This window comes from Caretta caretta, chromosome 1, assembly GCF_965140235.1.
Source record: "Caretta caretta isolate rCarCar2 chromosome 1, rCarCar1.hap1, whole genome shotgun sequence".
Taxonomy (NCBI): domain Eukaryota; kingdom Metazoa; phylum Chordata; order Testudines; family Cheloniidae; genus Caretta; species Caretta caretta.
The window spans coordinates 250,158,127-250,184,970 of NC_134206.1; the positions used below are offsets into that span (position 1 = coordinate 250,158,127).

General features: G+C 44.8%; 1 protein-coding gene and 1 long non-coding RNA gene across 5 annotated transcripts in view; one reads left to right on the forward strand and one right to left on the reverse strand.

Annotated features, from left to right (window-relative positions):
* SLC37A3 (solute carrier family 37 member 3) overlaps positions 1 to 26,844 on the forward strand; it is a 48,618-nt gene that overhangs the window by 10,074 nt on the left and 11,700 nt on the right. For 2 of the 3 annotated variants that reach the window (XM_048830828.2, XM_048830821.2), the window contains exons 2-9: positions 4,208 to 4,381; positions 5,529 to 5,643; positions 10,874 to 10,966; positions 12,241 to 12,324; positions 15,245 to 15,390; positions 16,386 to 16,482; positions 22,328 to 22,412; positions 23,519 to 23,700. In XM_048830828.2, the coding sequence (XP_048686785.1) occupies positions 4,281 to 4,381; positions 5,529 to 5,643; positions 10,874 to 10,966; positions 12,241 to 12,324; positions 15,245 to 15,390; positions 16,386 to 16,482; positions 22,328 to 22,412; positions 23,519 to 23,700 (903 nt within the window). In that variant the 5' untranslated portion in view covers positions 4,208 to 4,280. Of the gene's footprint in view, positions 1 to 4,207; positions 4,382 to 5,528; positions 5,644 to 10,337; positions 10,460 to 10,873; positions 10,967 to 12,240; positions 12,325 to 15,244; positions 15,391 to 16,385; positions 16,483 to 22,327; positions 22,413 to 23,518; positions 23,701 to 26,844 lie in introns of those variants that run through there. The other variant, XM_048830852.2, reaches the window with a different exon arrangement.
* Positions 18,485 to 26,844, reverse strand: part of LOC142070028 (uncharacterized) — a 41,975-nt gene continuing 33,615 nt past the window's right edge. For both annotated transcript variants that reach the window (XR_012665998.1, XR_012665999.1), the window contains exon 2: positions 18,485 to 24,910. This is a non-coding gene — a long non-coding RNA (uncharacterized LOC142070028). The remainder of the gene's footprint in view (positions 24,911 to 26,844) is intronic.

Below are 26,844 nucleotides of genomic sequence, written 5' to 3' on the forward strand. Positions count from 1 at the left end.
GGGGCAGCACGCAGAGCCACGTGCCCCTCCCCCACGGGCTGCAGGGGGGAGTTGGCCCCTTCCAGAAGTGGCGTGGGGCAGGCAGGGAGCCTGCCTTAGCCCCACTGCACTGCCAGGAGCTGATCGAGGTATGTACTGCCTGGCAGGAGCCCAGCCCTGAGCCCTCTCCCGGAGCCAGCACTCCATACCCCTTCCTGCACCCTGAACCCCCTCCTACATCCCAATCCCCTGCTCCAGCCCTGACCCCCTCTCCCGGAGCCAGTACCCTGTACCCCTTCCTGCACCCCAACACTCTGCCCCAGCTCGGAGCCCCCTCCTGCCCCCAAACTCCCTCCCAGAGCTTGCACCCCCACTCTCTCCTGCACCCCAATCCCCTGCCCCAGTCTCAGCCTGGAGTGCCCTCCCAAACCCCTCAGCGCCAGCCCAGAGCCCACACCCTCTCTCGAACCCCAACCCCCAGCTTGGTGAAAGTGTGTGAGGGTTGGGGAGAGCGAGCGACTGGGGGTGGGGAGATGGGGGGAGGGGCCTCGGGGAACAGGTAGGGTAGATCCTAGGTTGCAATTAAATTCAAAAAGTGATCTGGTGCATAAAATGCTTGGCGACACTGTGTTAGAGCTAGTAGATGTTAGTTAACAGTAACTTCAGGGGGATTTTTCTTGGTTGACTTTGCAGCTGTGAATAAAGGCGATCTTACAGTAGGGGGTCAGTCTCACCCTTCATAGCTTCTCTAGACCAAGCACTTTGCTCCCACCATGGGCTCCTTGCATTCTTCCATTCCCAACCACAAACTCCCTGTGCACCACCTTCCCATCCCCTCTATTCCCTGGGCACCTCGCAACCTCCCCACTGGCAGCAGCTCTCTGTGTGCACCAATTCCCCATAAGGAGTTGTGTATCCCATTGTTCCCCATTGCATGATTCCCACACGCTCACTTGCCATAGGGGATGTCTCCTCTGTAGTGCCTCCTGCTGGCCGAGCAAGGCCCTGCAGGCACATTTTCCTCAGTTTCCTCGAATGGGGGTTTTCAGAAATAGCCACTTGCCTCCAGAAGCTTTACACAATATATCCCTTCTCCTGGGTTCGGTTTATACAGCTTTCCCCAAAAGCATCCCTTGTCAGGGGTCTTCCCAGCCTTCCTCCTAGGGGTTGGGGTTTTCAATCGGGGCGTGCCCTTTGTTTCTTATCTCAGGCTGGCTGTGACTTTCCAGCGGCTCCTTCAGCCAATCCCTGTCTTTAAGCAGCCCACCAGGGTTCAGCGAGTAGGCTGCCTCCTCCCGCTGGTGTCTGTGCTGAGAGCTGAGTCAGGATATATGCATACAGCCCTCTTTCCCAGAGCTGGCTCTGGTTGCTTGGGAGAGAGGGGAGCTGTCTTGCCCTCTTAAAGGAATAACAGCACAGGTTTTCCGCAAACACAGACTTCCCTCAGGACCACTTCCTCTCTCCCCATACCTGCCTCTGTCATTTTCCTAGACCTTTCCATTCTAAACCTTAAAGGGCCACACTACAGAATGGGTGGGATGACCCTTAGGCCCTACTATCCTTAAGGGTTCAGATCCCACATCACAAAGGTCCATGGCAGGGGCTCTGTGTGTGCCCTCCATCCCTCTCTTTTCTCCCATTCCAGGGTCACATAATCTCCCTCCTTGCCAAGGGTGCTCTCTGCCCCATTCCCTCTCCCACTCCATTCCCACCTTCTTCCCAATATCAGGGCTTCTGTGTAGCCTCTGTTCTCCCCATGGCATGTGCTCTGTGTATCCCCCATTCCTCCTCTCTGCATAACAGGGTCCCTTATTCTCCCCCCAAGGTAGGGACTCTATGTGAACCATCTTCCTCCCTCCCCCCCCCCCCCCCCATTTGCCTTGCCTCCCACATCAGGTTCCCCAGTCTCCCCCATGACAGCTCTGGCTGCCCCCATTCCCTGTTCACATCTCCGCCTGTATAACAGGGGCTGTGTACATGCTCCCCCTCCTTGTTCTTCTTGGTGAGATAAATCAGGGTATCAACATGTTAAACTCTTTCGGGAGAATGTGTGGGGTGTTATGCAGGAAGGCACTAGGGGGTGTCATTAACCAGTTTTTTGATCTAAAGACAATGGCAGAGGTGTTTGAAGCTGTGGCTGTGCTAATCAAATGGCAGGGGCTCCATTTGTCCCCCCTTCGGTTCTATCGATGCCTAAACTATTCCCATACATTTTGAAATAGATCGGATGTGGAATTCACAAGTTACTGTGTTATCTACAGACAGGCAAACACAGAACTGCCATTGAGTTGAGTTTAAGGCTTGGCCAGTGACAAGGTTGGAAGGAGCCTCTTGAGTCTAGTCCAGTGGTTTTCAAACTTTTTTTCTGGGAACCCAGTTGAAGAAAATTGTTGATGCCTGCGACCCAACGGAGCTGGGCATGAGGGGTTTGGGGTGTGGGAAAGGCTCAGGGCTGGGGCAGAGGGTTTGGGTGAGGGCTGTGGGGTGGGGCCGGGAATGAGGAGTTCAGGGTGTGGGAGGGGGCTCGGCTGGGGCAGGGGGTTGGGGTGTGGGAGGGGGTCAGGGCTCTAGGCTGGGCGTGCAGGCTCTGGGGTGGGCTGAGGGATGAGGGGTTTGGGGTGCAGGAGGGGCTCTGCGTTTGGGGGGGGACTCGGGGTTGCGGGGGGTCAGGGCTCTGGGCTGGGGCCACAGATGAGGGGTTTGAGGTGCAGGAAGGAGTTCCAGGTTTGGGGGGGCTCAGGGCTGTGGCAGGGGATTGGGGCATGGACTTACCTCCGATGGCTCCCGGTCAGCAGCGCAGCCAGGGTTCAGAGGCAGGCTTCCCGCCTGTCCTGGCACCACGGACTGTGCTGCACCCCGGAAGCAGCCAGCAGCAGGTCCGGGTCCTAGGCGGAGGCACGCAAGCGACTTCACACGACTCTCGCCCACAGGCATCACACCCCCAGTTCCCATTGGCTGGTTCCTGGCCAGTGAGAGTGCAGAGCCAGTGCTCAGGGCGGGGGGCAGCGTGCAGAGCCCCGTGGCCCCCCTGCCTAGTGGCCAGACCCGCTGCTGGCCGCTTCCGGGGCGTAGCGCAGTGTCGGAGCAGGTTGGCACTAACCTACCTTAGCTGAGCAGCACCGTTGACGGGACTTTTAACGTCCTGGTCAGCAGTGCTGACCAGAGCAAGGCGACCCATTGCCGTACATGCCGCAACCTAGTACTGGGTCGCGACCTACGGTTTGAAAAACACTGGTCTAGTCCATTCCCCTAGTTTTTAGCAAGCACTGCACACTTCTTCCTTGCTTTGGTTTCTCTGATCTAACTGTAAGTCTCTAAGTAAACTGTTACGTTCTTTGACTTGACCTTAGTGTCAGAACCCTTTCACTAACCATACCTTGCAACTGTAGAAGGGGGAGGCATGGGCAGGCATGAACATCAGTCTGCAGATGGGGATGGTGAGGTGCAGAGAAGTTAAGTGGCTTGCCTGATGTTGTACATCACAACTGTGGCCAAGATGGGACTAGAATATAGGGCACAGGACTGGTAGGCAGGAGGCCCATCTACTGGACCTCACCACCCCATAATTTCTAAGCTAAGCTTCCCCTTTTCCAACTGTTTCCCTTTTTCCAACTGTGTAAGTCCACTTTTTTTTGTACATTGACATCTTATTGGCAAAGGAAGAGCCATTTAAATTCAAAATCTCACACTTGACTCCAGCAGATGCTGGCAAGAGACAGATATGTGAACGTGAACTATTGCTTTAAGATCACTGGTGCGTGTAAGTCATATACCAGTAGCAAGTAAGACTCTTGTGATCAGTCTGTATGGTGCAAAATAGTTCGTTCACTGAGCGTCTTGCAATCTAAGTTGGACAAATATGAGTAGGGGATGGATGACAGGTCAGGGAGTGGGGAGAGAGACCCTTGGGGAGTTTGTCTGCTGATGGGCACCCTTTAAGAACCGAGACAGACAGGACCTAGGAAGTGCATGTGAAAGAAGTAGGACTGTGAAGGTGCTTGGGGCATGAGAAAGACTGTTCCAGGCATTACTGGTGCCGGGGAAGGAGAAGCTGATGAGATGGGCACAGAGATGTGCAGAACATTAAAGGTGAGGTTAGAGACTTGAACTTCACTGGGAATGAGTGTAATAGCATTGTACCCCTTGCTGCGTTCCAGCTACTTGCTGAACATTGTTTTATACGTGAGCTTTTCTTAAAATGTTTTTTTTTTCCCTCTTTCCTTTTAAGTGAGAAGAGAAATGACCTAAACTAACTTCCAGCTTTTGAGGCCAAGGGCCAGAAGGAGGGCGAGGCCAGAAGTATGGCTATGCCTAGGATTTTGCAAAGGCAGCCTGCAAACAGGTCCCTTGTGTCCCATTGCACTCATCACCACATTGCTGTGTTCCTGCTTACCTTCTTCAGGTAGGTTGGCCGCTCCTGGATCTGCATGACATTCGTCCAGTTGCGTTTGGGGGTGCATGTGTGGAGGGAAAGGAAAGGAGGATAATGAGAAGATCTGACCATTGGTTCTATAAAAAGCCAAGTAGTAATGATGTGTGGAGGGAGGCACAGTGTCAGTAATGTTGTGCCGGCGTTTCCTGTGCATTCAAATAACTAAATGCATATTCCCTGTGTGAATACTGACATAAATCAGTGGTTTTCAACCTATGGTCTGTGGACCCCAGAGGGACCGCAGGCTGTATCTAAGCGATCCATGAAAGGTGGTTGTTACCATAAAATAGTGGTCTTCAGGGCCAGCTAAAAACTGTTTGTTTGTTTGTTTGTTTGTTTGTTTTTGGTGGAAGTTGAAGCACCCTAATGTGCAGTTAGATACTTTTAATGCCCCTGTGGTCTGTGGCCCCTGGGGGTCCTCAGACTATTTCTAGGATTTTCAAATGGGAGCGCAGCTCCATACAAAATTTATTAGGGGTCCACAAATGAAAAAAAAGTTGAAAACCACTGACATAAATAGTACTCATGATGGACTTCTTTGACCCGTCCATCTCACTGCATGCAGAATTACACAACAGAAGAGTGGAAGCAAGTGGAGCCTTCCAAAAGCTGGGGAAAATAAACCCTCAGTCCCAACAATGAGCACATTTAATGAGCGCTCTAATCAGTGGGAAGTGCTCTGCCATTGCTGTTGGTAGCTTTCTTCTCCTCACTGCATTCTACACACAGTGATTCATGCAGAGTTCTGGAGGAGAGAGGATATCTGATGTGTCTTTAGACAAGAACTTGTGGTGGTGATTAGCTGGGAAAGTGTGTGTGTGTGTGAAGTGTATAACCATTGGTGAACATTTCATCTCCCCCCACCTTAAAAAAAAAAAAAAATCCGTCCCTCCAAATTGAGACACTGATCACACTCCTAGGCCTGGTATTCCTCCCCAACTAACAACAATCAGAGTATGTAACTGCACATTAGGGTGCTTCCACTCCCACCAAAAAATAAAGAATAGGTTCTTGGCTGGGCCCTGAAGCAGACTGTGTATGGAATTTTGGGTCCCTTTCGCTTTCTGCTCCAGTGAAGATCTGTCAAAACTATGTGTGTTCACTCTCTGTCTTGCAGTTACTCCCTGCTCCATGCTTCCAGAAAGACATTCAGCAATGTTAAGGTCAGCATTTCCAGCCAATGGACTCCTTCCTACCTAAATACCACGGCCCTTGAGCTCCAGCCATATGAGGTGAGAACAGTCAGGACTATCAACCTAGCTGGCAAGTTTTAATACAGACACATGAATGCTAGTATGTGAATGGCCCAACTCAAACTCTGGTGCAAAAGAGATTTATTTTTTGCCAGAGATACCCCTGGCTACTTGAGTACTTGCATAGGTGGGAGTCTCAGGTGACTTAAAACAGTAAATCCTACACTATAGTCTCTGGACCACCAGTGGTCAGCAGAGCCTTTCGTAGTGTGCACAGAGTGAAACTCCCATTAATGTGCAACACAGGTGGGATAGATCTCTTGTATTAGGAGTGCAAGAACTGCCCTATTGGATCGGACCTGTGGTCCATCTGGTCCAGGTTCCTGTCTCCAACAATGGCCAACACCAGATTCTTTAGAGCAGTGGTCTCCCACCTGGGGTGCGCGCACCCCACTTTGTGCACAAGACCATCCCTGGGGGTGCGCAGCAGGGGGAGCACTGCCGAAAGTCTTTCCCTGCAGCTCTTTTTTTTTGCTTCCCTTGAGCTGGCCCTGGGTGTGCGCGCTCCAAAAAGTTTGGAGACCACTGCTTTAGAGGAACGTGCAAGAAACCTTATAAATAGCCTGCACATAAGGAAAACTACTTCCTAACCCCATTAGTTAGAGGTTGGATATTACCCTTCCAAACCTCTTGGGTGTTGTTGTTTCTTTAAATCCTTGCTACTGCAACCTTGAATGTTCTTACTATAGGAATGTCCGTTCCTTTGTTGGATTCTTGGCTAAAGGATAAACCATAAAAATCATAGAAATATAGGACTGGAAGGGACCTCAATAGGTCATCTAGTCCAGTCCGCTGCACTGAGGCTGGACTAAGTATTATCTAGACCTGTGGTTTTCAACCTTATTTCATTTGCGGACCCCTAAAAATTATAAATGCAGGTGTGGCCCCTTTGGAAATCTTAGACATAGTCTGCGGACCTTCAGGGCTCCGTGGACCACAGGTTGAAAATCACTGATCTAGACCATCCCTGACAGATGATTGTCTAACCTGTATTTAAAAACCTCCAATGATCGAGATTCCACAACCTCCCTAGGTACTTTGTTCCAGTGATTAAATACCCTGACAGGACGTTTTTCGCACTGTCTAACCTAAATCTGCCTTGCTGCAATTTAATTCCATTACTACTTGTCCTGTCCTCAGAAATTAAGGAAAACAATTTATCACCCTCCTCTTTATAATGTCCCTCCTCAGTCTTTTCTTCTCCAGACTAAACAAACAATTTTTTCAATCTTTCCTCGTTGGTCATGTTTTCTAGACCTTTAATGTTTTTTGTTGCTCTCCTCTGCACTTTCTCCAGTTTGTTCACATCTTTCCCAGAGTGTGGTGCTCAGAACTGGACACAATATTCCAGCTGAGGCCTTATCAGTGCTGAGTTGAGTGGAAGAATTCCTTCTCATGTCTTGCTTATAACACTCCCAGGTGCAATCCAGACCTGTCACCTCCTGCCCTGCAATCTTGGCTGCCTCACAGTGCTTTGCTGTTGTAGCTCCCAACCTGGGCCACTCACAAACAGCTAAACAGCATTCAGATCACACCCTGTGTGTGTATAGCTACAGCCCTGGTCCAGCAACTCTGACTCCAGTAGCCTGTCAGCAACACACCAGCCACACTCAGGCTTCTACCAGCCTTGGTTAACATGTGCAGGGTGGACCCCAACATTCCCCCAGTCCTGAATTTTCCCAAAAACTTGCGTTCTGCACTGTCCAGCCTTCTCCTGGGCAGTTCAGAAATTTGAGGTTTGTTGCACCTGTAAGGGGGCTGTTAGAGAGCTTATTCCTTCACTCTCCCACTTCCCTGGTTCTTCTCGCATGAACAGAGAGCAACAATACCCGAAGTCCGAAGGTGCAAACAATTCGATGTTTATTGGGGTGAACTTCCAGCAAGCTAAATACAAGTTCCTTTTTCCTTATTTTCAAATCCCAACTTACTTCCTGTTTGCCCCTAATTTATATAGTAATATTCTTAGCTATACCTTAACCAATCATTCTACTAAAATTTAACTAACCAATCCTGACATGGATTAGCTAACCAATTATATCCCACCACCTTAATTAGTTTACACCCAGCAAAATTAATTATACAGCAGACAGAAGCAATCACAGAACCAGACAGAGACCATGCCAATAAACAATAGCAAAGTGGGAACTATAATGACAAAACAATACAGAAGTGAGGATTTCACAACTACATCTGTAAAGACATAAGAGTTTCCCAGCTGTGTCTATTGATAAGTGAGTTCTTACCGGACAGAAAACTATCAACCTCAATTTCCTTTTACAGCTTCTAGGCACTTCCCTTTCTCTGGAGGTGATAGGCACAATAAGGACAGGATTAAATTCCTAACAGCCCAATAGCACCTTATTTCAATGTGACTAGTTTGGAATGTGAGGATGTGACCATTCACTTCCCAGCTTATGGCTGCCTCTGTCGCTTAGCCAAAGGCCTTAGCCTAAGAACAGGGCCTCAGACTGTCACAGTAAGAGAAGGCCCTTACACTGGCAGACAGTGATTTTGATTCTTTCTTTTATACCTCTAACTAGCCAAGTGATAGGAATACACCTAAATTCTTAGAGTATAGGCCTTTACAGACAGGCCTGAATATCTATATCCTAACAGGGGCTTTATACAACAGTTTGCTACTTTAACTGGAGTTCCCCAAACAGTTCAGTTTAAACACAGCACTGGATTAGTTTTGATTTTAAAAAATAAAACATGTTTGTTTAACTACGAAGACAGAGATTTTAAGTGAGTACAGCTATAGGGTATTAAAGTCAGAAATGGTTACAAGAGAAATAAATATAAAACGCTTCCTAGTAGCTAAGACTTAACAAACTAGACTTGGCTCCAGGTAATATCTTTACCACGTGTTCCAAGCAACATAACTGACCAAATTCTCAAGGCAGGATTTGCCCCCACACTCCAAAGGGCTGTTTCCTTTGTCATCTTAGGTGAAAGAGTGCAAGAGAGGGGGAGGGAGAAAGAAAGATAGAATCCGTGAGGTCTTTTTGTCCCTCACTTTTATAGCCCAGAGTAGCATCAGTGTTAGTCTGTAGTCGCAAAAAGAAAAGGAGTACTCGTGGCACCTTAGAGACTAACCAATTTATTTGAGCATAAGCTTTTGTGAATGATGAAGGGAGCTGTAGCTCACAAAAGCTTATGCTCAAATAAATTGGTTAGTCTCTAAGGTGCCACAAGTATTCCTTTTCTTTTTATAGCCCAGTCACCCTTTGAAATGCATTTTCATGAGAGTTATGCTAGATAAAGTTCCTTCTCCCTGTGAAGAGGGAGACATGGAATCTTGTAGTGAAAAAAGTTCCATGTTGTTTGTTAAAATGCAGATCAATCTTTTCCTGCCCCCCTTCATTGCCAAAGAACGGCCACTTGACCAGTGATTGCCAGTGAGATTTGATGACACCCGCTAGAGCTGTCAGCTTCTCCTTTGTCTTTGAGAATCAGGATTTTTCCAGACTTGTCTGGTAAATGCATTTCGGTCATAATTTCAGTTTACATCCATAACTCTTAATATACGCGTTTTATAGATATACATTTCACCATGATATTATTGACCCATGAGTTACTACTTTTCAAATGATATCTAATGAGGAATATTGTGTACAAAGATTATTACAGTGGTGTGATTATAGGAATTCATTCAGTCGCAAAATCTCAGACAGATATATATTTTTGCAACAGTATTATAATTTTGACTCTTATTTAGTTTGTGATCCCCTATAACCCTCAGATCCTTTTCTGCAATACTCCTTCCTAGGTAGTCATTTCCCATTTTGTATTTATGCAATTGATTGTTCCTTCCTAAGTGTAGTATTTTGCATTTGTCCTTATTGAATTTCATCCTGTTTGTTTCAGACCATTGCTCCAGTTTGTCAGGATCATTTTGAATTCTAATCTTGTCCTCCAAAGCACTTGCAACCCCTCCCATCTTGGACGCCTTTGTGTAATAAGTGTAAAATGTAAAGTGTAAACTTTTGGATTGCAATCTGTCTGGTACGGGGACCTTAGGTTTTTATTACGTTATCGTAAAGGGTCTAAAACACCTGTGGGTGCTGTAAAATGAAGTATTGTGGATATATATTCTACCCATTAATCAGTATTTAACCACTCGTTCCTGATTTGCTCAGCATTCTGAGCTAGCAATACAGTTTATTAATAGACTGACAGATGGATACTACTGACCTCTAGTGGCAGCAGTAGTTTTCTTCAGTGGCTTTACCTTTTATTATTACATATTTTTTACACACTGCATTATTTTGGAAAACATAACTAAATAGAAGCCACATCTGTCAGCTGCTGCCTGGTCAGATCACGTAAGCTGAATAAGGCTAGGTGTGACCAGTACTTGGGTAGAAGGCACTCCAAATACAGCCAGGCCTGTCCTGACTGAAGGCAATGAGATGTGTGGAAGCATAGCTGTCATTTATTATTACAATAGTGCTTAAGGGCCTCAATCATGGATCAGAGCACCATTTTGCAAATGCATAATTAAAAGGTGGTCCCTGCCTTGAAGAACTTGATCTATGGCAAAAACTGAAATGGAGTTGATGAAAGTTGAGCATAGGAAATGTCCCCTTTAAAGTTGATTTTTTTTTCTCTTTCTCCCATTCCCCCTTAATTAATTCCTTCTTCTCTTCCTTCAAATCCATCTTCAAAGCTTGGTACTTTCAGCTTGTGTTCCGTCACTAATCTCAGCTCTGGGACTACTGATTCTCTCCCTGTGTCAGATCACTTTGAAACTAAAATTGAACTCCAGTTTAAAAACAAAATTGGAACAAAACAGGTAATCTGAATGCTCTGTAAATATCACTTTCCCAAGAACAGTGTATCTTTTCCCCCTGATTCCTCTGTTCTCTCCCTCCTCCTGGTCATTTCCTGTTGTGTTACCCGATTAATGTAGATTGTAAGATCCTGAGAGCAGAGGCATTATATATAAAGCAGCATGTAGATTAGCAACATTGTTACCATAAATATTAATTGCAGTGTTTCTCACTGGTGGTGTGCTAGAAGTTAGTTGAGGTCTCCAGCAAGAAAAAGGTGCTTTTCATAGAATTTGAAGTGGAAGTTCATCCTGACTCAATCAATTAGCTAAAGTATTTCAGAGATGGGATATTACTGGAGCAAGGTATTTCTTGTGTATTATAGGATGAGATCTGTCTCTTTCAAAGACTCATGATTCAATTGCTTCTCTTTGTAGCTCTGGAACAGTAGCCATTTATTTCCCAATGCAGAAGATGCCACTCTTTTCCTGGGGACGTTGGACACTATCTTTCTCTTTTCCTATGCTGTGGTGAGTAAAACTTAATCACAGCTGCCAAAGTTTGGGTGGGAAGGATGGTGAGGGTGACCCATCACGTTTGAGAGTGGAGGGACAGGATCTGCTCTCTGCTCCTGACTAACACTAAGGGTTTGGGAAGTGAACAGGTTCCCTTTGGCTGCATTATTTTTGCCCTCACCTCACACTGATATGTTACATCTTTTAAGGGGTCTGCAAATAGGTTTAAGAGAAATCCATCTACTTCAGAATTACATGCTGAATGCTCCAAATAGCAATGGTGAAAGGCAGTCAGCATATAATCTGCTTTAAATTTACCTTCTCTGTCCTCCCAACCTCTTTCAGGTCTCCTAGAATCCAGCACAGTCTCCAACACCACATGCTAGTGGCATGTCACATCCACCACGGAAGTCTGACATAGCAAGGAGCCAGACAATAGAGGAGTTTGGGGAGGAGGGTTGTAGGATCAAATAAATGCCTTTTGCACTGGTGTGTTGCACAGATTTAAGGAGGCTTTTTCAAGTGGTTTTGTATCATGCAGGGTAACAAACACTCTGCAAAAGACACTTCCTGGGCACTTCCCCCAATACTCTGGCTCCTTACTGAAGTCTGCTGTAGTAATGATGTGACATTACATGTACATGTGGTACATGCTGGAATGTCTCTCAGGTGCATGGCAGTTTGTACTTCAGGAGGCTTGAAAGGAATGTGGAAGATGGGGAGCCTATATTTAAAGAAAATATTTCCTGATACATTTACCCTTGCTGTTTTGGGACACTTATTATATCACTCTAAAGTGGATAGCTTTTTCTGAACCTTTTACATCATATTTCTAAAATTAGGCAAATTTCTTTACCTGTGTTGTTCATAACACCTTAGATTATTAAAGCTGAATTTCTAGAAATCTAAGCTTTCACTGTTCTGTTTGCTTTGTGTTTATCTACAGTTGGACACCAAAAACAGACTTGCAATTTTCATTCTGTTCATAGTCCAATCAGTGTCACTTTCTCAATCTAGTACAATGTTGTCATGTTTGCATTGCAAATGTTGCAGGAGAGCCTCTGTCAAAACAAAGTCATTGTCATTGAAATTTCAGGAGCATAAGTTCATGGAAACACTTCTGTTTGTATGAGATCTTGTAAAAATAAATACCGCCACCAAACTTCTAAACACCTGTACTTGGGGTCAGATTTGAGCTCCCAGCATTCCTTCAACTCTTCTTACAGATCATGCTGAAAATCAAATGTAAACTATGTGGCTTTGCTTACCATACTTATCTGTGTTCTTAGGGTCTCTTTGTCAGTGGCATAGTTGGTGATCGCCTGAATTTACGATGGGTCTTGTCTTTCGGCATGTGCTCCTCTGCTTTAGTGGTAAGTTGAAAAATGTCTCTGCTTTGATGAAGCATGATTACTGTGATTTAGAAACTCTCCTTCCCTCTAAAACACTTGGCTTTTGTTTTTGTTTAGATTCAAATGACAGAATTTATCTGACCCTAGCCTGGCACTGTGGGTGCTGGGGCTGGCATAGTAATAATACTTGCCCTACACCCCAGTGCTTCCTAAGTAGTGTTGTTAGGGGAGTGCCATGCTAAGCTGTTCAGAATGCTTTTTTTGTTTTGGTTTGGTTTTTTTTTAACTTTGTGGCAAAAATGGCTAGTTTATGGAGTTTGGCATTGGGCCAGACTTACTGTTTTGTATCATGACCAGAGTCTGAGGCCTACAGAAGAGTACTCCCAACCCCCTTAAAGCCTTTGTGGCAGTATGAATTTGTGGAGACGTTTCTTCAAACAGATGTTGTGACCCTTCTAAGACTTGAACAAGAGTTGCTTGAGTATAAGGGGCCCAAATCTGGGCCTACACGTTCTCTTCTTCAGTCTGTTTTCTGTGTGTATCAGGACTGTTTTCCAAACCCACATAACTTTTTAAAATGGCTTTCCTTCCAAACAAATCCTTCCTTTCTTTCCTCTTACAAGAAAACACTAACATTAATAAATTAGTATGAACTTACTTGATTTTGCAGCTGGCGGTGGGTGAAATAAGTCAGAAGGAAATATCTGTAAGGAAAGACTTCTTCAGTTTCAAGCTTCCATGGATAGACACTGAATGTATTTTGTCGTATTGGGTTTTTAATCATTAACATTACATGGATATGCCCATATCTTAACTCATCCCAATAACTGGGAGACGTATTGGTGAATTATTACATTTTGGAAATATCGATAAAAGCACATGCATAAATCAAGTATATTGCATCACAAAGCGTGCTTTGTTTATCCTGGATAGTGTAGGTCAGGGCTAAAGTTTCTGACACAGTCCCACATGACATTCTTATAAGCAAACTAAGGAAATACGGTTTTGATTAAATTATTGTAAGATGGATGCACAACTGGTTGAAAAACCATATTCAGAGAACAGTTACCAGTGGTTCACTGTCATACTGGTTCCCTGTCCAAAGGGAGCAATAAAAGAGGTGTAGAAAACATGGCTTATGAGGAAAGGTTGAAAGGACTGAGCATGTTTAGAGCATGTCTACGCTATAAGTGCTACAGCAGCAGCTATGCTGTTGTAGTGTAGACACTTGCTACAGCGATGGAAGGGGTTTTTCCATTGCTGCAGTTGATTCACTCACTCAAGAGGTCAACAGAATTCTTCCATTGACCTAATGATGTCAATAATGGGGCTGAGGTCATCTTAACTATGTGTCTCAGGGATCTGAATTTTTCACATCCATGAGCAGCGTAGCTAGATCGACCTAAGATTTAGGTACAGACCAGGCCTTAATCTAGAGAAGACTGGGGGTCTGAGAGGGACTGTTAATCTTCAAATACGTAAAAGGTAGTTATAAAGAGGACAGCGACCAATTTTTGTTCCTCGTGTTCACTGAGGGCAGGACAAGAAGTAATCAGTTTACTTCTTCAAAACCGTCCCCCTCTATTCGACACGTCCCCCTCTATTCAACATTGGTGAGGCCTCATCTGGAGTACTGTGTCCAGTTTTGGGCCCCACACTACAAGAAGGATGTGGATAAATTGGAGAGAGTCCAGCAAAGGGCAACAAAAACGATTAGGGGTCTGGAACACATGACTTATGAGGAGAGGCTGAGGGAACTGGGATTGTTTAGTCTGTGGAAGAGAAGAATGAGGGGGGATTTGATAGCTGCTTTCAACTACCTGAGAGGTGGTTCCAGAGAGGATGGTTCTAGACTATTCTCAGTGGTGGAAGAGGACAGGACAAGGAGTAATGGTCTCAAGTTGCAGTGGGGGAGGTTTAGGTTGGATATTAGGAAAAACTTTTTCACTAGGAGGGTGGTGAAACACTGGAATGCGTTGCCTAGGGAGGTGGTGGAATCTCCTTCCTTAGAGGTTTTTAAGGTCAGGCTTGACAGAGCCCTGGCTGGGATGATTTAATTGGGGATGGGTCCTGCTTTTGAGTAGGGGGTTGGACTAGATGACCTCCTGAGGTCCCTTCCAACCCTGATATTCTATGATTTACAGCAAGGGGGATTTAGGTTAGATATTAGAAAAAACTTTCTAACTGTTAGGATAGTTAAGACCTGGAATTGGTTACCTGGGGAGGTTTTTGGGAACAGGTAAACCAAACACCTCTCAAGGGTGTTTTAGGTATACTTAATCCTACCACAGTGTGGGAGGCTGGAGGTTCCTTTCAGCTGTACGCTGCTGAGATTCTATACTTATTATAGACCGTTGTGTTCTAGTAAAAGTACAGTCATCTGTTATATTGGTGAAGATTTTGTAATTTGAGACCAGATTTTAGCACTCTTTGCTATTAAGTGTTTGGTAATAAAGACCATGAAACCACTGTAGGTTTTTTGCAGGGGTTTATGCATCAGTAAAGTGGGAATTAGTGAGACTTTCCTGTATTTCAGTATTGTTGCATATTTTATATGACAGGTGTTTTGTCCATTAATCTTTGATTAAAGTTTTATTTTTGTAAATTAGTGGCCGCCATTACTCCTAGGGTGGGCTGTAACTAAGCTGGGTACCACACTTGGGAGGGAGGCATGTTAGATGCTGCAGGACATGCTGTTGGTGACTCAGCAGGTGGTGCTGTTACCTCTGAGTCATCACTGAACATTGCCTGAGCATGATATTAGGAACACCTGAGCTGCTGGAGATGCTGTCATTTGAATGAAATGGAAAACATAGGCCTGGAACCACTTCCTCTCTCTCTTTTCTTTTTCTTTTTTTTCCCCTTTCAATTTTCCATTGACATTTCCAGTCAGCCTGGAAGATTTGTACCAGGATCACAATTTTCCTCTCTTTCCCCACAGGAGTTTGCATTCGGCACTCTCACAGAATGGCTGCATTTCTACAACAAATGGTTCTACTGCTGCCTATGGGTTGTGAATGGCTTGCTGCAGTCCACTGGCTGGCCCTGTGTTGTTGCCATCATGGGCAACTGGTTTGGAAAAGCTGGGTACTTGATATTTCTCCTTGGTTTAATAGCTTATCTGTGATGCAGATCAGCAGTCTCGGCTGAATTCCCAAACCAAAACACTTCTCTGGCAAATCCTGTTATGGTGGCTAAACAATAACGTACTTACCTATTGTAACCTGAGCCTTGACAAGCAGTAAATGAATAGTGAACAACACAAATCTTACATGTCCCAAATAAACAGTAAACGAAGTGCTGTTATCCGATATAAAATACAGTAATGCGTACTTCTTCACTATGTAAGAGCTTTAACTCTGACACAATAGTTTTCATTTTGGGTCAGATTAAGGCTGTTGTATTGTGCCGAAACTTGCATTACTTTGTTTCCCCCTTGTAAAATGAGGGTAATGATATTGACCTCCCTTTGTAAAGTGCTTTGAGATCTGGGGATCAAAAATCTTCTATAAGAGCTGGGTATCATTATTATATGTTTTCTGCTCTTTGTTGATTTGGCCATTGGCATATATAAAACTCAGTTTGAACGCACAATTGCAATGACTGTGAGCACTCATAAAGTGCACAACTGCACAGCTAAGTTATTGGAAAATCTTGCCCATAAAGTGTTGTCATTAGATTTAAGGTTTCAAACATCTCAGAAGGCTGTTTCAGACCACCTAAGGTAGGGCAACAGCAAGTCACATTAATAAGGACTAGATAGAAACTTTGACCTGTTGTAGAATCATAATTTGTCAGATTTATGTGGATAAATGTATCAAGTGTCCTGTGGGCTGGATCTGGTCTGGGATCTTGACACCACTGACCTAGATCTTAGTTTGACTCAAGTGAAGCAAAATGGGACATGATAGACAAACTTGTCTATCATGAGCTGATTATTTTACAGTATGATTTATTTTAAATGAAGCTGTTTCTGTGTGGGGAGGGAGTGGAGAATTTAATACTATTACATGTCAGTTAAAGCCAGTTCTAACTCTCTATCTTCTCCCCCTCTCCTGCTCCATTTTGCTGTGCTTTCTCAGGAGGGGTTTTGTTTTTGGACTCTGGAGTGCCTGTGCATCAGTGGGAAACATTCTGGGAGCGTTCCTTGCCTCCTGTGTTCTGCAGTATGGCTATGAGGTGAGTAGTTGCTGTCTGATTTGGAGTTATGCGAAGGGCTGTCTTATCCCAGGGAGTCTTTTCCTGTCTCTGGCCCACTGAGACCAGATAAATAAAGTGTTTTTCTTCTTTCTCATGTCTATGGGGGAACTCTGCTCCCTATACCTTTGTGGCAACAGAGCATAGTAATCCTCTCCATTCATTCTCTACTCCAGAGAGTACAGAATATTGCATGAGATTTGGAGGGGCTCTATCCCTTTAAAACTTACCCATTTCTGCTGAGTGCCTATGTCATGGTCACCTACCATCTTCCTGAGTTGGAGAGGATAGAGTGCTGTTTGGAGCCAAATCTAATGCTGCACGTCAGCTGGCTGACAGACACTGCTGTTAAGCAGCGGTGAGGCACGGACAGGGCCGGATTAACCCATAGGCCCTCCTATTTTTAGGCCCTCCATTCCATATTGAAGTAACAGCTGAGTGACGGTAGTGGGGCCATCGGAAATTTTTTGTCTCATTGGATATTGCTTTGTACAAATTAATCCATCAAGATTGTGAATTCAATTTATGGTGGTTGTGATTTTGTCTTTGTGGACTAAGTAATTGTTTGTGGGCCCAAGCAATATCGAACTTTATACACAGTAGGTCTACACTGGACAGTAGAAACCATGTCAAAGAAAGGAGGATGGCAGAACTTGAAGGAGGCCAAAGAAAGACAGCAAAGACCAGATGTAGTACTGAAACGTTCTCCTTCACTCCTAATGTTTTTTCCTCCTCCTAAGTCTGGTGGTGAGGAAATCCAGGCCAATACCAGCCCAAGTGATGCTGTGTCTGCTGTGTCTGATGAAAAGGAGCAGCTTCCTGTGACTTCTGTAGCTGCAGTCTCACCCCACTCCTCTCAAGACTTTCCCAGTGATAGTGAGACAAAAAAAATCCTTCTCCAACAATCCAGGCGTGCAGGATGTGACTTCTCAAGATCTCATTGCATATTGGACTGAGAAGGGCCCACAGAAATGCCAGAATCTAGATGCTGACTTGTCATTGACAAAGCGAGAGTACACCAATCAGAATAGTTATCTGACCAAATCAGTGTTTGAATATGTGAACCCTAACAAACAGATTAGATGAGCCATTCTCGCTTGCCATTCGTCTTCTAAGAAAGTGTACTGTTTTTATTGCCACCTGTTTTCTGAAGTGGGGAATGTTCTGCAAAGGCTTCAGTGGTTGGAAGAATACTGCATACATTACCAATCATGCAATGAGTAAGCAGCATACATTCTCAGTTAGCAGCTACCACGCCCGACAGAAAGTTAGTGGCAAAACTGATACCCAAATGGAAAATCAGTTTTTGGAAGCTGATGCTTATTGGAAGAACATTCTCAGCTGTGTAGTTGAAACCATAGTTTTTCTTGCTGAGCATGGTCTGCCATTCCGTGGCTCAGATGAGACTGTTGGATTGAAACACAATGGCAATTACTTTGGCGTTCTAGAGCTAATCGCTAAGTTCGGCTCTTTCTTAGCTCAGCACATCAATGAAGATGCAAATTGTGGAAAAGGCCATACATCATATCTATCAAAGACAGCAGTTTTCAAACTTTAGCAACCTGAGGACCCCCACTGTAATTTAAAATTTTTGGGGGACCCACCAAGACCCCCACTCAGCCCCAGGCCCTACCCCCACTCCACCCATTCCCCCCCAAGAGACCACCCCACCTCTTCCCACCCTTGCCCCTCCTCATCCCCACTTCTTTCCACCCCCTTTCCCAAGTGTGCCCCATTCCCGTTCTTCCCCCTTCCTCCCAGCGCCTCCTACGGAGGTTTGCAGGAGGCGCTGGGAGGGAGGGGGAGGAGTTGATCAGCAGGGCCTGTGGACCCCCTGGAGTACCCTCAGGGCTCCATGGACTCCAGTTTGAGAAATGCTGTTGTATGTGATGGATACCGCTTCATCCAGGGAGTGCTGCACCCCTAGTTCCAACATCTATGCATAGAAGTGATAGATACAGAGAATTCATCCAGAAACAGTGGATAAATGGCAAGACAAGTTTAATTTTCCTTTTATCATAAAAAAAATCCTTCTATGACAGTGGTTATCAAACTTTTTTACTGGTGATCCCTTTCACATAGCAAGCCTCTGGATGCGACCCCCCCCCCCTTATATATTAAAAACACTTTTTAGTATATTTAACACTATTATAAATGCTGGAGGCAAAGCGGGGTTGGGGTGGAGGCTGACACCTCGCAAACCCCCCATGTAATAACCTTGTGACCCCCGAAGGGGTCCTGACCCCCGGTTTGAGAACCCCTGATCAAAGACTATTTGTGATGAATTCATTGCACTGCTGGCAAAGAAGACACTATCAGCCATCGTAGATGAGATCAAAGATGTGGGATATTTCTCAGTGTCCGTCGCCTCAACACCGGATGTGTCACATGTAGATCAGCTGACTGTCATCTTGCATTATGTGCTACCCAGCGGACCAGTTGAGCGTTTTATGACCTTCATAAACATCACCAACCACCCGGGAGAAATTTGCCTCGTACCTACTCGATTTCCTCACCGAAAATGGGATTCACATCCGCCTTTGTCATGGCCAAAGCTATGACAATGCAATGTCATAGCTGGCAACTATTGGCAAATGAGTGGCAAATATTCAGGGATGTAGACAAAGATAAAAAAGCGCAATTGATTACATACCATGTGCTGCTCACTCACTCAGCCTTGTTGGCCAATCTGCCGTGGATTGTTGTGTTGAAGAAGTTTCTTTTTTTGGATTTGTCCAAGAATTGTACAGTTTTTTTTCTCTGCATCAACCAGTCGTTGGATGATTCTTAGAGATTGACTACCAAAGCGATGCCCAGTGCCCAGTCACTCTCAGGGACATGGTGGAGTGCCAACGCTGAAGCTGTGAATGCAGTTGTTCTGGAATACCCCAACATCCGTGAAGCGCTAGAGAGCATCAAGGATGATGAATCTCAAAAATCAGCAACAAGAAAAGATGCGAAGATCCTGAGTGATGCAGTGCACCCTTTGGAAACTGCTATTTTGTGTGAGGTCTGGAATGATATACGTCAGCCATTCAGCAGGTGCAGTCTAGGCTTGCAAAGTGCTCAAATTGACCTTTCCACTGCTGTAAACCTAATGAGGAGTCTTGGAACTGTTCTTCAACAAATACAGGATAGTTTTGATGAGTGTGAAATTCAGGGGGCTGCAAGGACTGCTAACCATGAATATAAGTCAGCTAAATACCGCAAAAGACAGAAGACATGCGACGATGCAGCTTCCCACTCATTCAGTGACCAGGAGGCCTTCAGAGCTAATACCTTCATCACAATCATTGACAAACTGAAGAGTTCATTAGAACATCGGATCAAGGCTTACAAAAATATTGACAAAATCTTTAGTGTACTGACAAATTTTTTGCCTAACATTTCAAGTTCCAAAGTCAGTGAAGGTATCAGACGTCTGTGTCAGAAGTACCCAGACGATCTCCCAATAGATTTTACTAAATAATTTCTTCAATTTGTTGAATGTGCATCACTCTCAAATATAGAGAGAAAAGGTGACGAAAGTAAATCGTATTTGGACGTACCGAGTTGTCACTGAATCCAATGTGATAGAATGTTTTCCAAATGTTGAAACTGCATTATGCCTGTATTTGTCACTAATGATTACTAACTGTAATGGAGAATGTTCCTTCTCTCTTCTAACCAGGGTCAAAAATGTCCTCCGATCCACCATGACACAAGAGCATCTCAGTGCTTTGTCCCTCTTGAGCATTGAGAATGAAGTTGTCAGGTCTTTGAATTACAGTGACATCATTCATGACTTTGCCACAGTTAAAGCTAGGGGGGAAAAAATTTGTGTGAAGAATTGAGTGTAGTCAGAGTAGAATAAACTTGTTAATTTTACATAAATAAATATGTATATAGATAGATGTTTGACTTCATAATTTTTTTTGTAATATGTATTTCATACTTAGACCCTTCTCTCCCATTAGCCTTAGCCCTCATAACCTTAATCTGGCCCTGGGCACGGATATCCATCAGGTGTGGGGATGGGCATGCCACTGCTTCAGGGAGCATTTAACAAGGATTAGCAATTAATACGGCTTCTTATAGAAATAGACCCAAATTGTGTTCTAGTTAAGGTAGCAAAACTGCTTTCATTATAACCACCTGTTTTCAGCCACTCTCATCTTCCCAAAACATACACCTTTTGGGATGGAATTGTCTATTCTTCCTCCTGGAGGTAAAAACTATTTGAAAGTTTGAGTAAAATACCTTCAGCTGTTTTTCTGTTACGGACGAGTAAAAAATTCTTTTCCCACTACATATTTTTATATAAACATTTAAAGATGCTAGGCCTAAATAGGCTGAAATTTGAAATGTAGTTCTCGCTATGCAGTTTGTGCTTTCCTTCTCTTTTGGGAATGGGATATAAAAATAATCCGTGCTAAGTAGGGTGACCAGATAGCAAGTGTAAAAAATCGGGACGGTGGTGGGGGGTAATAGGTGCCTATATAAGAAAAAGCCCCCAAAATTGAGACTGTCCCTATAAAATTGGGACATCTGGTCTCCATAGTGCTAAGGTCAATCTGACTGTGTTCAATGAACATCTTGTATGATTTTTAGCAGAGCAGGTGCAGTCTGGTGCTTGAGAACAATAGTATTGTAGTTAAAATCAAAACTCCTCCCCCCAACTGCCAACTATCACATGGGTAAAAATAGTTCCATCAGGTAGACATATTTATTGATTTCTATAGGATAACAGAGCTGCTATCCCAGGCTCTAGGTGTTCTTGACAATATTGAAATATACAAGTGTTATAAGCTACAACTTAATCTCCAGCACTTCTCCACTCAGCAGTGGCCAAGCAACAAAAAGGAGATGTTAAATCTACCTTATAACCAAAGCCAGGGAGAAAAGAAAAGGGTTTTGCATCGTGGCTTAAAGGCCAGACGTGAGCTGTTTTGGACCAAGTTTGGGGAAGAGCTCCGAAGTCAGGGACGCTTCACAGAGAATCCCCTGTTGGCAGCCTTTTCTCTCTCATACCGAGGGGGCTCCAGCTTGAGCATGTCCACGGACTGCAACTCCAGTCTTCACCTTTTGGACAATACAACCTGATTTTACGACGTTCTCTCCTTGTCCACCCATCCCTGCCCCTTGTAAAGCAATATTGTATAGCTAGTGACCTGAGAACAAGGCAGTATTTATGGACTAAATACACACATTTCCAGTATTCACTCTCATGGAAATCTTAAATGCAGCAGAGTGTAAAGGGAGAAATGTTCATGCGCTCTGCTCAGGTGCCTGCAGGTCCTTATTGCACAAACTTGAAAAATAGTATAGAAATACAATAGCTTATTATTTTAATTTATTCCCCTGTGCCAACAGGAGGCTAAGCTCCAGGAACATTTGTTAGGATTCACCCTTCTGAATGGTAGATGCCTGTACTTACTCTGCTTTGTTACCACCAAGAGCAGTGAGGTGCCAGCTGTGGCCATTACTGTAAGACAAGATGTTCATTATCTGCCTGCATTAAAGGGAAAGTGAATAAAATCTGGTGTTCTGTGTCTAAGCTCCTTCCCCACTATGATATGTCCATTCCAGTGCTCCCCCTCCAGTGAGATAAACAGCATAGTGTCTACTCCAGAGGCAGGGGTGACTGTTTCTAGGTTTTATGGAGATAGTCTGTGTTGGTATGGCTTACTCTTACACAAAGTTGGGGTACAGAGAAATTGCATGTCTCATTGCATAGAGACCCTGTGTGACTGAAAGTTGTTGGAAAAATAGAGATGAATGTTTAATTTAGAATAAGATGCCAAAGAGCAATGTGAAAGATAGTGCTTTTATTCTTTCTTCTCTCCAGTATGCCTTCCTGGTGACAGCATCGGTGCAGTTTGCTGGAGGAATCATTGTCTTCTTTGGACTTCTGATTTCCCCGAAAGAAGTGGGTAAGTAAGAGGTCCACATCATCTTAAACCCTAGTCAGCAAACAGGTTTGCAGATCCCCCATGTTGCATTAAAATGTGGTTAACTTTGCCACATCACTTTAAAAGCCCAACTCCTGCTGCCAAAAGTTTGTGTCACTGACACCGTTCGAAACTAGTGGCTACCTGAGTGAACATTTTCTTGGCCTGCAACACGCTAGGTGCAGACAATGTTATTCACATGGACAGAGTGTCAAAGAGGGGTCCGACTCGTGTGCAAACCATATTCCTTAGAATGCACTCAGTTCCCAAATGTCCTTCCTCTGGAAACTAGGTGTTTTTCTAAGCATTAATAGAGGAACATATAAGTGACTACCATGGGAGTAAATTGTGTTGAGCACTAGGTTCAGAATCCTCTCCATCCCATGAGGGGAAAGAATGCCTTGGGTTTGCAAAACTCTGCCAGCTGATTAAGGATTGGCATATGGGCTCTGAAGGGGGCACAGGCCTTAACTGAGAAGATGGTTGACAAGGCAGAGTCTCCAGTGTGAGTAGAAAAGAGATCTTCAGGGCATTGTCAGGGACATGGTGGAGTCTCCTAGGTTTTTGGGGAGGTTGCAGAGGAGGTAACTGTTGACATGCTGGAGTGTATATAGGAATGTCCTGCAGGTCAGACAGCCTAGGATAGCTTCTAGCAAATCCACCACACGGAGTCTTCCTGTTAGTTCATCTGTCTGGACTGCTTCTGGTACATGGTGAGCATCCATGTTCAAATACTGCCTGAGATGATGTGTGCAGGACCTACGCACAGGGAGTCTAGCCACTAAATAGGGGGAAATGCACTAATTTGTTGTGTCTTCCAACTAATGGCCAGACACTCAGAACAGACAAAGCCGACGCCAGGATCAGACAGAATACTTTCAAGAGCGCTAGAAGACAAGGGGTAGTTTCTACTGGCGAATCTGCAGAGCACCATCTAGAAGAGTTTCTAAGCCAAAGGAGGATGGAGGTATGGGAGAGCAAGCGGGGTATCAGAAGGGAGAAATGCTTAAAAGGAGTGAGCATGGGTTTTGTGTGGGGAAAGAATGGTGTTGTCCTTTGTTTCTAGTGTATGTTCTCATGTGTTATAGGCCTCCCTGAGCTTGGAGATGAACAGGACGGCAGTGCTGAAGAAGATGCAAACAAACCCTTAATCAGCAATAATGAGGAGGATGAGGATGATCAAAATTACTCTATTCAAGCACCTGATACTATCAACCAGCCCAAGCCCATTGGCTTTTTCCAAGCTTGTTGTCTACCAGGTGTTCTTCTGGTAAGGACTCAGCATTGTTGTTTGTGATGATGATTTACAAATTTAAAAATTTCATTAAAGCTAATGTTAAAATATATAGGTTGAGAAAAGTGTCTGTACATCTGGGTATAGTACTTAGATTATCCACAAATATGGAGTTAGTTTTTAAAAGTGATACGATATATAGAGTGCATAATCAGCAATAACCCAAATTTAGGTGAATAGATTTAACAATAGTTTAGATATTAGAATCCGAATACGCGGGTACATCACTCATGAAAAGTTGTACAGAGATTTGGTTGTGGAAAGCAAAATATATCAGCGAGTGGCGATTGTCCCTCAGTAATTGAGAATCAGGTTGGTTATCCATTTAGAAAATACAGTCCATGAGGAAAGTATTTGTTACTTTCCTGACTGTGCTTCTCATCAGCAGTCCAGCTCACCCCTCCTGGTATTGCCAATGTCCAGTGAAGAATACAGATCACACTATCATCATTCTGAGAGCTAGAACCATGCTAGAGAGGACCCTGAAGGATGCCATCCACCCCCAATACATGGAAAACCTGAAACGGAAGCCAGACCTGGGCAAGGCATTTGAGGTGACGTGCAAGTGAGACACCAGCAACCACTTCCTCCCCAGGACAGCTTCACCCGATTTGCTGACTGGAGGTTCATCCACAGGGCCCAGCTTAACTGCATTCCACTGAATGGAGCTGTCCACCACAGGAATCGAGACAAGCGATGCAGGAAGTGTTGCTACGCTGAGATGCTACCCCACATCCTTTGTAGCAGCAAGCCCCATTTGAGAGCTTGGCAGCTGCGACACAATGCCATCCAAGATCGCCTGGCCAGAGCCATCCCTCAACCCCTAGGGAAGGTTGCCGTGAACTCTGCCATCCTCGAAACCAACAGCCAACGGTGACTAGACATCATCATCGCCAACAAGGACCGGAAGAAGATCGTCACAGTAGACGTCACAGTGCCCTTCGAGAACAGGTCCCCAGCCTTCCACGATGTCCAAGATCGAAAGGTAGAGAAATACGCACCTCTGACTGAAATCTTGAGAGCTAAGGGTTACCAGGTTCAGACACATGCACTAATCATCAGAGCCTTGGGTGCATGGGACCCCAGTAACGAGCGAGTGCTGAGAGAATGTGGAATCTGTCAACGCTACTCTCAGCTGATGCAGCAACTCATGGTGTCGGACGCCATCAGGTGGTCGAGGGACCATCTACAAAGAAGACATAACAGGACACACACACAAACTGTGTTAAAAGAACATTGTTAAGGTTGCAAAATCAAGCACTCAGAAGTTAGGAAATGTCAGGATTAAGGTTACCTATGCAACCAGAATTGACTGCCACACAGGCGGATGGGCAGATATGGAAGTGAGGGGGGACACAGGATTAATTAGAATGTTGAGGCTTGGGGAGAAGCTGGGAACTCCACACCATCAGGCAACAAGCGAGAGGTCCTGCAGTGAGGGCCGAAATTACCTCTCCCCATAACTTTGGGAGAACGAACATGCGCATGGCAGGCGGGGGGAGTACAAAAATCAAGAAAGAGCAAAAGCCACGCTAACTTTTTTTTTTGGTCATGATTTTGAGGGCTCTGAGTCATACATATCAAACTTTTGGGGTTGGCAATACTGCCCTTGTGTGTATTCATTATAGTAGTCTTTAATTACATGATTGCAGTTTTTCCCCACAGGACACCTGTGTCATTCAGTGCACAGGATGGACAGAGCTCAGTTAATGAGTAGCTAGTCAATATTTTGTTTTATCCTTGTTGTTCAAGGTATGGCCCCAGACCATATTTCCTACACACTATTCAAACCCTGCTCTGAATACAGAATTTTAATTTCCTCATGGGCTTTCCAATGGCACTTATCACTACAGTAACTGAATGCTTCACAAATAGTAATTTATGTTCATAACAACCATATGCGGTGAGGGGTAGTATTATCCTCATTTTACTGATGGGGAGCTGAGGCACAGAGAGATTGAGGTCAAAAGTGCCCACTAATTTTGGGTACCCAATTTGAGATGCGTAGGGTCTGATATTTTTTTTATTTCCGAGTACTTGGCATTATATGTTCAAAGCACAGATTTTAGTTGCAGCTGAGTGTACTCTTCACTTCTGTAAATCCGACCCTTAACGTTGCACCCTTAATGTTCTTTTAACACAGTATTTTGTGTGTAATTTCCTAGGTTTTTATTTTAAGCAAACTGGGGGAAAAAATCCATCAGGTGACATCATATTGACATCCACATGGGTAATGGACAGAGGTGGAATTTTTAGATCCACTGAAGAGCTAACTGAGTAACTGGTAGCAGTAGTAGGTTGTTGTCGTCCTCCATGTGGACCAGCACTACAGGGGGCTGAGACATACTTTGCCAGGGAATTTCACAGATGTTTACTGACAGCCGAGGAACGGTGTGGTCTGTCTTGGGTTCCATTCCAGGTTCTGGAGAGGAGTGTTCTAGTGGGCACATACCCTTCTGTTCCCTCCACTCCAACCTGTCCTAGTCCTTTCTCTTATCGAGTCCTCACTCCTTGTCCCAGTCCCCATCTCCTTCCCTACCCACTTTCAGGCATCTCATCCCAGTCTTCATACTCAGCCAGTCCTAGTGTCCTCCTCTGGACTCCTTGTCTGAAGCCTCATTTCTCTCTCTTCTTCCCTCTCCTCCGCCCATTGGTTTCCAGTTATTCAAAACACCCCTGCCCATCTCACAGTCCCAGTCTCTAGTTCAGTTTCTCCCCTGCCGCCTTGCTCCTTGTCAGATCCGTCTTGCTGTTTTTCCCCTCCACCTCATACCCCAGTTCCCAATCTCCTTGTCCAGCCAGTCCCAGTCTCCGTCCCTCCTCTTAGCACCTCATCCAATCTCTGGGCTTGTCGACCTTTAAAACCACAGTGGCACAGCTGCAGCGCTTCTGGGTAGCCATTACCTACGCCAACAGGAGAATTCCTCCCGTTGATGAAGGTAATCCATCCCACTGAGAGGCCGTCACTAGGCGAACTGAAGAATTCTTGCCTCTACACCAGCGGTGAGGTCTTTGTAGCTATGTCTCTCGGGGGGGGTGAATTTTTCGCACCTTTGCGTGACGTAGCTATACCGATGTATACCAGTGTAGACCTGGCCTCAGTGTTCGACACATCCAGCT